The sequence below is a fragment of the Chelonoidis abingdonii genome, chromosome 2, assembly GCF_003597395.2.
Source record: "Chelonoidis abingdonii isolate Lonesome George chromosome 2, CheloAbing_2.0, whole genome shotgun sequence".
In the NCBI taxonomy this organism is placed as follows: domain Eukaryota; kingdom Metazoa; phylum Chordata; order Testudines; family Testudinidae; genus Chelonoidis; species Chelonoidis abingdonii.
This window is the reverse complement of record NC_133770.1, coordinates 96,405,906-96,416,123: the sequence shown is the minus strand read 5'-3', so window position 1 is coordinate 96,416,123 and position 10,218 is coordinate 96,405,906. Positions and strand designations below refer to the sequence as shown.

Genomic DNA, 10,218 nt, shown 5'->3' with positions numbered 1-10,218 from the left:
TCTTAATTGGCTCCAGGTGCCTTGATTAACCTGGAGCAACTGCCATTGGTTACCAGGGTACTAGGGATTTGTTTAGCCTGGGGCTAACATACCTGTTTCTCAGTACTTTACTGTAGCCATCTGGCCTTGCCCCATCACACATGGTATTACACCCGCACACAGAGAGAATACATAGATATCTGTTAAACTACAAGAAAGTTTTTCCTAATGATGTGGAGTCACAGTTCCATGTTTGCTAGCCAAGTTTATTATATTTTCCAGCTTTCAACAAGAAGCCCTAATGAAAACAATATGCAATTAGTATTTAAGTTGTCACAAAATTATAGAGGAATCACAGACTAAACGCATACTAAAAATTGATAGGCAATCCAATTCTATTTCCACTAGCACATCTCAATAAACGTTTAATGTTTGGGAAAATACCATTAATTAACTATATTTCAGCTAGTTCACATGTATACTTGCAGGAAGGTTTCCACTAAAGAAAATTCCTTCATGACTCCAGCTCTGAAAGGAAAATACCGTGACACTGTAGCACAGTGTGTAAGTGATAAAAGCTAGTAAGGTGCAGAGAAACTAATAATATACCTAGGTCCACTCTCTTCCAAAGGTGATTCTGGCCTTTGGTTTTTGTTAATTAAGGTACTACTGGTGAGTAAATTATACATTGTATATAATCCTCCACCATCACTGTAACCCTGCATCATTTTCTCTTTATGAAGACTGTCCTAGAAGAGGTAGTCGTCTTGTGGGATATTTTCAAACAGCTATCTTTAAGGGCCAGAATGCGGTCCCCTTACTGATGCTGAACAGCACCTTCCTCTACAAGTTGTCCCCTTGACTTCAGCAGGACAACGCATGAAGTAAAGTATTACCCAACATGAGTCAGGGGATCAGAATCTGGCCCTACATATATTATCAAGTAACAATTGAAATAAAATGCTAGACTTATGGAAGATGAAAGCATTTACTATAATTTCAGAAACACTAAGACGGGACAGTTATATAGTCCATATCACTCGAATATCCTGTACTGCTTATACTGCTAAAAATGTACATTACCTGGGGCTTTTTGGTTTTTGTTTGTTTATTTATTTATTTATAACTAAGCTCTCATTCCTTCCACCAGCAAATAGCTGTATGTGGATGATTATGTTTTGGAATGCTGATTTAACAATGAACATGTTCAGTGATCAAAGGAATGGGTGCAAACAAAAGCAGGATTGTCATTCGTATTTGGATCATAGTGCATTGTAATCATACAATGCAAAAGGCCTTTAAAACACCATTTTCCCTTTTGGCACACATTTAGGTCTTTTGTTAGAATTCCAATGTGAGGAGCTGTATGTGCATTAATCTAGGTGACAGGAGCAGGTGCTTTTTACTTCTACCTGAAATTGTAAAGGCCTTTCACACTCTCTGAAAAAAGAAAGACTTCTGAAAATAGGACAATTATAGCAATTCACACGCGATATCTATTAATTTCTTTGCATAGGTTAAAAGCAAAAATGCCTTGACAAAAGCATGAATTAGAAATGAATAAAACAGAAATATGTCTAGTCAGACTCTGTAGAAAGGCTTCAGGGAAGGATTAGCAAATGCAAGAAAAAAACCTTTGGCTTAATTTTTTATTCCCTCCCCATTAAAGTATTACATCAGTCACATAGTATTATATGAATAGTCACTCTGGTTTCTTTGCAAAAAGCCCAACAACCGCACACCCCCATACACTTGACTGAAAGCTTTTTGAAGAGCAAGGATAAAAAACCCCAAGAGAATGCATTTAATCACTCTGACATAGTCTGCTTAAACTATGCCATTTTATGGTTACAGTTGAGCTCTTACACAGAATATATTTTATCAACTCCATAAATCCCTCCAGAAGTAATAAACAATATCCAACTTTTCTTTTATGTTAATAGGAACACAATATACTTTTGTGTTGACATTTTGAAATATTAAATAATGAAACTTTCAAAAAATATTCCCAACTAAAATCGTGCCTATAAACATTACTTCATCAGTAACAAACACACCAAGTGCATCGCTGAACAGTTTAATTTAGTGAAACACTGAAATAAAGATATCCTTTTTGCTACACATCTTACCTTCCTGTTCAATTATATATTGTGTTCCCTTGCAAATGAAAACTCAGAATTCCAAAAAGACAAAAATCAGGTTGAAAATCAGCTTACATGTCAGTTGTTGATTATTAATAATTATCCTCCATGTCATTATTTGTTTGCATGTGGCAACCCATTGTCCATAATCAGCATTCATCTTTCATCTTTATTGGCTGGGCTTCCTGGCAGGTGCTGGGAGGGGTAAACACGGAGGGGTCAGTAATACCCAGCTGTAGATCAAAAAAGCGGGTGGAGGTTGTCACGCTGTAGTTCTTGGTGTAGGTTTCTTGCACTGGATAACAGTCCTTGACTGTGTAAACGCCAACCCAGGACTCAACTATAATGAAGCACAAAGTGTGACTATTTTATGGGACAAGCATGAATTATTTTAAAGTTGTTATTAAAGAGACAAGAGAACATTTGTATATTTTCCCAACTTCAGTGACAACTTTCAAAAGAGCCCCAGGGGATTTTGGGCACCTAGAACTTTGAAAATCCCAGCCTTAATGAAAAAATGAAAAGAAAAATGTTTATCATGCTGTGTCAAGATAAAATGTTTAGTCATGAGCTGAATATTAATTTCTGGAGCAATTTTTGAAAACTGTGTACTGTACACATATCTTAAGCAAGTCATGAGCTGGGTTGATATCTGCTAGTCTAATGGACAGCAGCAATCAATTTAGGATTGGGTTAATCCAAGAGGGGTTAATCCCTAATTACCAGGAAATTGTTCTGATTAGAGAATCATGTTTGCAGACTTCCCTCTCTCAATCTAATATTGCCCTGATTCGTGGTAATACTCTCTCCCTAACCCCCCACTGTTACTCTCTTCCATTACTTTTCCTTCCTCAACTCTCTCTCTCTCCTCTCTTTGGACCCTTCTGACATCATGCTTCCTTTGCCTTTTTATTCACCTAAAACAAGTGATGACCTATAAGTAGGGCTGTAAATTTGTCAGGGTGGTAAAAATGTCATGGATGCTCTGACTTTTCTGTTTGTCTGAGACTTCTCTTTGTGCCCATTATTTTAATAAAGCAGTTATATTCCAAACCCTGGGTCATGACACATCAGTGGGTAGTGAGAAGTATCTAGGTGGGTCGCCAAGCTGGTGGAGAGGCAAGGCCCCAGTCGAAGGGGCTGGAGAACAAGCCCACCCCATACTCATCGCATAGTGGCAGCTCCTGTCCTGCAAGACTGGGACTGGCTCCCTCACATCATGATGCATTGGCAACCAGGCCAAATTTGAGTGAGCTGCACTGTGACCCACATGCCAGGTGGCAACGCCCAGTGCAGGGAGCCGGGCTCAGTCCCGTGGGACAGGAGCTGCTGCTGTGAAGTGAGTGCGGGATAAGCTTGCTCTCCAGCCCCCTCACCCCAGGGCCTTCCCTCCACACTGAGCTAGGATTAGGGCTGCTGTGCTGATGCAGAGGGTACTGCTGCAAGGTCAGTGCCTCCTCCTGCCCCCCACCCCTTGAGGTGAGGGCAGTGAAGGAGGAGGCATTTATGTATATTGTATTTAAAGAGGTATAGTTGAGTTATCATATCCATGACTCTACACACTGTTTTCCCCTAAACCTGTGACTTTTACTAAATTGACCAATGATTTTTGATCAAAAAGTGCCATGGCAAATCTGCAGCACTACCTGTAAGTATCCATTTTTCATCAATGTAATCAAAAAAGCAGATTTCTCTCACCTCTCCATCTTACTCTCATAGTTCCCATGTGTCCCTCACTTGGAGGGACATCATTTATTTTAGTCCTAAATTTACCTACCTTCCTCACAAATTTGACATCTCCTTTTTATTCTCAAAAATTATTTACCTCACAAAAGAACCATGAAATTGATGTTCTAGAAGGAGTTATTTACACTAAAGGGAGGAACTCCAGGGCATTTTGTGTTTCCTGGATGAAAAATGTTTTATGTCCCACATTTTGAGTAAACATCAAACACTGCATCCGACATTTTGTCCTAGGTAGATTAAAAGGTCAGTATCCTTGATGGTCTTCACATTGCCCATAACTTGGAAACCTCTCTCGTTCCTGTAGTTAACACATCGCCAAATGTATTTCTTCCTTCTGCTACTGAAGGCTTTTTCTCCAATTTCATACTGCTGGGCCTCAGAGCCACCTCTGACACTGTGCAATACTCAGTTTCCAGAGCTAAGTAGGATATCTGATTCCCTCTTACCTATGAAGTCGCTCATTCTCCGTTTTGGTGGGAATTCCTTCTCTATCCCAGGGCTTCTCCTCTGTGGAGACCCACAACCTTCTACCTTCATTCTTTATAGTTATCTTAATTCCTAACGGCCAATTTTACACTGATGAACTTCAGCTGTACCTATTTTGCCTTTTGTCACATCTTCAATGAAAATATACATGGCTTCTTTTCATAATCTTCTAGCTAACTATCTCAGACACAGAAGTGTTCATCCTGGAAAAGAAGGAGCATTCCCAAACACAACTCCACTCCTCTACCTCTTTCCCTGACTCATTCCTCCCATCTCTCTGTAAACCCTTGGTATCATCCTAATCCCTAAATTTTACTTCTCTCACAGCCCTTTGTCTCTAAATCTCCCCACCATCCTCTCCACAGCATTGCCCATCTAAGCCTTGCCTGGCCCCATTGTGGAAATCTTCATCCATATCTTCATTAGTGCAACTTCCACCTCCCTAAGCATCTCCCCTGGCTCTCCATTCATTTGAAGTAGTGTTCAAAACTGCACTCCTTGGACCCAATTCTCCACTGCAAGAGACAAGTCAAGAACACATTTGTATCCTGAGATGGAGAATACATCATAGATTTAGTCCAGACTAACTCTCCGATCTCCTCTCTCTCTGGTCCTCCACCAAGAGTTTCCCCTTTTTCACTTCATGTAATCTTGCCACTGTTCATACAAGAATTTCTCTCTCTGCAGTTCTGCCATCTAGAAGGGCTTCATTGACTCACCATCCTTTTTTAAATCTCACCTCATAGCATTTATTTTCTCTCTTGTCTGCACCCCTTAACTTTTCTCTTTCCCTTTTTTAACGTGGTGACTGTATAGTTTTAGGGATGTGCTCAAACACCTGGCTGAACTAGAGCGTACTTTTGCATAGTATTTGGGATATAGTTTTTATGAAAGAGGTAATTCAAAGCTGAATTGTATTGTATTTTATTATAAAGATTTTAAAAGGTGCCATAATTAGACACTGGCAGAACAGATACCTTTCCTTTGGTGTAATAATTAAGGGATTTCTTCGTGGAAGGCTCAGTTGGGATTATAAAAGTTGATATAAAATTGGTTACTGTGTAACAAATAATTTGAAAAACTGAGTTTCTAACAGTAAGACTAAAGGTGAAGAATTTAGGGCACTTTAATGCTATTGATTCTATCTTGGCTTTTTAAAAAATGTTATACTTCTTGAATTTGCATGTGTATATTATTCCAGCATTGTATCTTTGCATAAGCTAGAGTCTGCACAGAAATTTCAAAATTGGCCAGTGCACCAATTCCTATGTGTCTCCTTGCTCAGTCACAGACATTACAAATTAAATTCTAAGATATGGAGAGGAAGAATACATCTGAATATAACCACTTCATACTTTTTAAGCTTTAAAGCCTAGATACTACCAAGTCCAGAGAACCTTGTACTAAACACTAGTGCATTTGATTAGTATTTCTTATTACAGAAACCCTGATTCCAGCCCCTAAGGGATGAAAAATATACACCATCATGCTGGATGCAGTGACATCCGCATTTCAGTAATTCCTATTAGTGACAAATATTTTCTTTCTTCCAGCCCTTTAGTGGACCCTGCCTTCTCTTATCCAAAGAGTGGTCATGCACACTTATTCTATAATTTTAAAATTCAGTCCACATTAACAGAACAGTTTGAGTAGTGATATACATATAGAGCATCTAAATAAAGCTGATAAGATGAGCAATAATTCAACACACTTCTCAGAAAGTCATAATACATTAGTGAACATATATAAATAAACAGTCTACAGGCTCCTTTTCGGACCTGCTTGTGGTGATTTTAGTGATTTTCATATAAAAATGAATGCAAAATAAAATGCTATTAAAGTACAATATATTTCATTGAAACCAGAATAACTTTACTATAAGAATCCAAGCCAAATTAGTTGTGAGGGATAGATAGATAGATAGATATGAACAAGACATTGTTTTCTTTCAATATTATCACATAAAACACACAAAAATAACTGTGGGTGTACAATATAGCCGGGCATATTCAAATGACTTCAAGAGTGCAAAATGATACTATCTGGATATTAAGTTCCATAAAATTGGCTAACAATACTGGATCTGAATAAAATTTTTCCTGGGATGGATGGTGATGTGTCTCTTGTGGAATGTTGGGAGGATGAATCCAGTCTAGTTAGAGTTCTAACAATCTTTTTCTTTGTTTTATTTTCAATTTTTTTTTTATTAAAGAAATATTTTCCCTTGGCTGATTATTATGGTTCATAACCAGCCATATATTTTGTTGGTCATAACCGTAAGTGTTGCATCTACTGGATAATGCTGTAAATTCAATTTAAATTCAGGGAGGTTTAAGAACTCTTTTTTATTGTTAGTCTGGGTATGATGCTTCCCAGGGGTACCCAGGGTTGTGAGGCATCTTGCTACTACCTACTCTTAGCACAAAGAAGCTTTATCTATGCCTGCGATGGGACAGCTCCCTAATTCTATCAGTCAAAGGCAGCCCAAGCACCCTCTCTAGGTCTACGTAGGCCTCACTCTCTCTACAGGTTAGTGACAAGCACACTCTAACCTACGACCTCTTCAACCTCTCCCTGGAGTGTCCAGTCCCTGATACACTGGACTCTGGTAGTATTCACAGATTCACTGTTTCCAAAGGAACAGTACACACCAGCTTACCAGTTCCACCTAAGATCACAGCTCTGCTTAATGCACAGCACTTAGGCCAGGTCTACACTGCGACTTTAAATAGGTTTAATGGCCGATATACCGATTTAACGCTGTATCCGTTCACACGACGTCGTCATTAATATCGAGTTAAACGGCTCCTTAAATCGATTTCGGAACTCCTCCCAAACGAGAGAGTGGGCTAAAATCGATAGTGATACGATCGGCATAGGTTACATGTGAGGAGAAATCGACGTCTGGCCTCGCGGCGCATCACAGAGTGGCAGCACTGGACCGCTTGACAGCAATCTGAACGTCGGATGCAGTGGGCAGTAAACAGAGAAGCCTCGCGAACTTTTGAATTAATTCTGGCTGCCAGCGTGAGCTTGATCAGCACGGCTGCGATGCAGTTTGAACGAAAGAGCTCCAGCATGACCGTACGGGAGATACTAGGTCTGATCGCTGTATGGGAGACAAATCTGTTGCATCCAGCTCCGTTACAGAACACGAATGCAAGCGTTTATAAAAAAACTAGAACACAGCGCTGTGTGACAAGCGTAACAGAAGCAGAGACTCAAATGGACGCTCATGAAGGAGAGGAGGGTCTGAGGACTCCAGCTCTCCCAAGTCCACAGCAGTCTCTGAAATTATTGCTTCTTGGCTGAGCTCCAATGTTGTAGGTTCAAACACGGTCTGCGGTGTTCAGGAACAGCTCCTCAGTTTATTTCCCCACCACAGTGAAAAAAAAAGGAGACAGATGCCTGTGCCTATGGCGTTTGCTCAATGCACTCCGCGAAAAAGGCGCAAAGGGTTCTGCTGCCTTCACAAGGAGGGTGAGCTGTACCAGCACCACCACGGCAGTGTTTTTGCCCCATCAGCACTGTGCTCTCAACACGGAAGTGGGAATAGGGACTACGCTGAGGCAAGTACCCACAGTGCCCGCTCTGAAATCGATGGAGTAAGCTTGGACCATGGACGCAAACAATCGATTTCGGGATCCCACTGTGGACGCGCTAAACCGATTTTATTAGATCTGTTTTGTAATATCGGTTTAAGCTAATTCGAAATAATCGTGCAGTGTAGACGTACCCTTAGATATGTTTATAGTGAAACCAAGTATAAGTTTATTTAACAAAGCACAGTGATTCAAGTAATAGCAGGTAGAAGTATTGGAAACAAATGGTCACATATCAAATAAAGTCGTAACACATTTTAGAACCCAGACTTAATTAACTAACTTTCATGTCTTGTAGAGCAATGCTCACCCAAAGTCCTTCCAATGTTTTTCATACAGGTTGGCTGTGACCCAGTTTTCATGAGGCAAAACATGGTGTCAATTTGCCTTCTCAGCAAAGGATCCAGGATATTTGCATCCATAGAAATATCAGAACAATCCTTCTTCATAAACAGGATGCCTATATACTCCTTTCTGTAGACTTTGTAATCTCTTAATTAACAACTGGCTCAGTATGCAAATACGTCTACATTGTGTAGCATACAATACACAATTCCCAAATGACCATACAAGGAGATAGCCGTCTGTAACCCTCTGCCTGAAAGGAACCCGTCCAAGGTGCGTCACCTCCTGGCGATTTGCCTTAACACCAAGGCATTAAGAACATAATTTCCATGCATACATTTTGAAATTATTAGGATTACCAGTGGACTACACTACCACTCAGCAGAGACCTCACATGCTACCCTTCAGTGATTACTGAGCATATGTTTGACCAAAGGAGCCCTGTAAAACCCTATGCAGCCCCAGTGCCCTCTGTCAGTTGGCTCCAAGAAGTCCTTGTGTCACTGGGTAATCTCCAAGCCACATAGATCACATGCAGTTACTCCTGAAACTGTGAAAGAGTCTCTCTATATCAGGGGTCGACAACCTTTCAGAAGTGCTGTGCCGAGTCTTCATTTATTCACTCTGATTTAAGGTTTCGCGTGCCGGTAATACATTTTAATGTTTTTATAAGGTCTCTTTCTATAACTCTATATTATATAACTAAACTATTTTATGTAAAGTAAACAAGGTTTTCAAAATGTTTAAGAAGCATCATTTAAAATTAAATTAAAATGCTGATCTTACACTGCCAGCCTGCTCAGCTCGCTGCCAGCCTGGGGTTCTGTTCACCTAGGCCAGCAGCAGGCTCACCAGGGCCTGCGGCCGGGACCCCAGACCTGGGTGGGGAGGTTTCAGGGGTCAGGGATGAGGGCTGGGGTGTGTGGGGGGTTCAGGGCAGAAGGCTGGGTGTATGGGGGAGTCAAGGGTCAGGGCAGAGGGTGTGAGTGGGGGTGCATGGCAGAAGGCTGAGTGTGTGGGGGGTCAGGGCAGAGGGATGGGGCTGTGGGGATGCAGAGCAGAAAGCTGGATGTGTGTTGGAGTGGGTGGGGTTCAGGGCAGAGGGCTGGGGTTGCAGGGCCGAAGGCTGTGTGTGTGAGGGGGTTCAAGGGTCAGGGCAGAGGACCTGGGGGTATGGGGGCTGCAGGGCAGAAAACTGAGTGTGTGTGGGGTCAGGGCAGAAGGTTGGGGGGTTCAAGGGTCAGGGCAGAGGGCTGGGGGGTATGAGGGCGCAGGGCAGAATGCTGTGTGGTGAGGGGGTCAGGGCAGAGGGGCGTGGGGAGGGTAGGATAGAAGACAATGTGGGGGGGATTAGGGCAAAGGGCTGGGGTGCTCGGCCTATAGGGGTGCTCCCAGCCCCCTGCCCTGAGCGGCTCAGGGCAGGGGGCTGGAAGGGATGTGCCCTGTTCCACCCCCTTCCCTAAGGCTCCGTCCCTACCTCTCTCTGCGTCCTGCACACAGCTGTGTGCACACTGCTGCTCTTCCCCCTCCCCCTCGCTAGGGCCATCAGCTGATTGGCGAAGAGAAGGAGAGGGGGCGGGGCAGGAAAGCACCACTCTGGGGGAAGAAGCGGGGGGAGAGGGAAGCTTGGTTGCCGCAGAACCAAGCTTCTGCCTCCTACCCCCGCAGGAGAGAGCGGTGGGCGAGGGGGCTGAGTGGGGCTGGGGGCTAGGACTGCGGCAGGCGGCTGCGTGCTACTCAAAATTGGCTCGCGTACCATGTTTGGCACACGTGCCTTTGGTTGCCGACCCCTGCTCTATATTATAGATTTTCTTATGAATAATTCTGGGCTCAGATTACTGGACTCTAATGGAAAAATGGTATGGTTTCATCCCAAACTTTGTCTGAGACATGCAAACAACTCCATTATATGCTCTTCA

At 42.3% G+C, this 10,218-nt stretch overlaps 1 protein-coding gene across 1 annotated transcript in view; it reads right to left on the bottom strand.

Moving 5' to 3' along the window:
* Positions 1 to 1,610: 1,610 nt before the first annotated feature.
* Positions 1,611 to 10,218, bottom strand: part of EPDR1 (ependymin related 1) — a 55,411-nt gene continuing 46,803 nt past the window's right edge. The window contains exon 3 of the mRNA XM_075062591.1: positions 1,611 to 2,460. Coding sequence (XP_074918692.1) covers positions 2,270 to 2,460 — 191 coding nt within the window. The 3' untranslated portion in view covers positions 1,611 to 2,269. The remainder of the gene's footprint in view (positions 2,461 to 10,218) is intronic.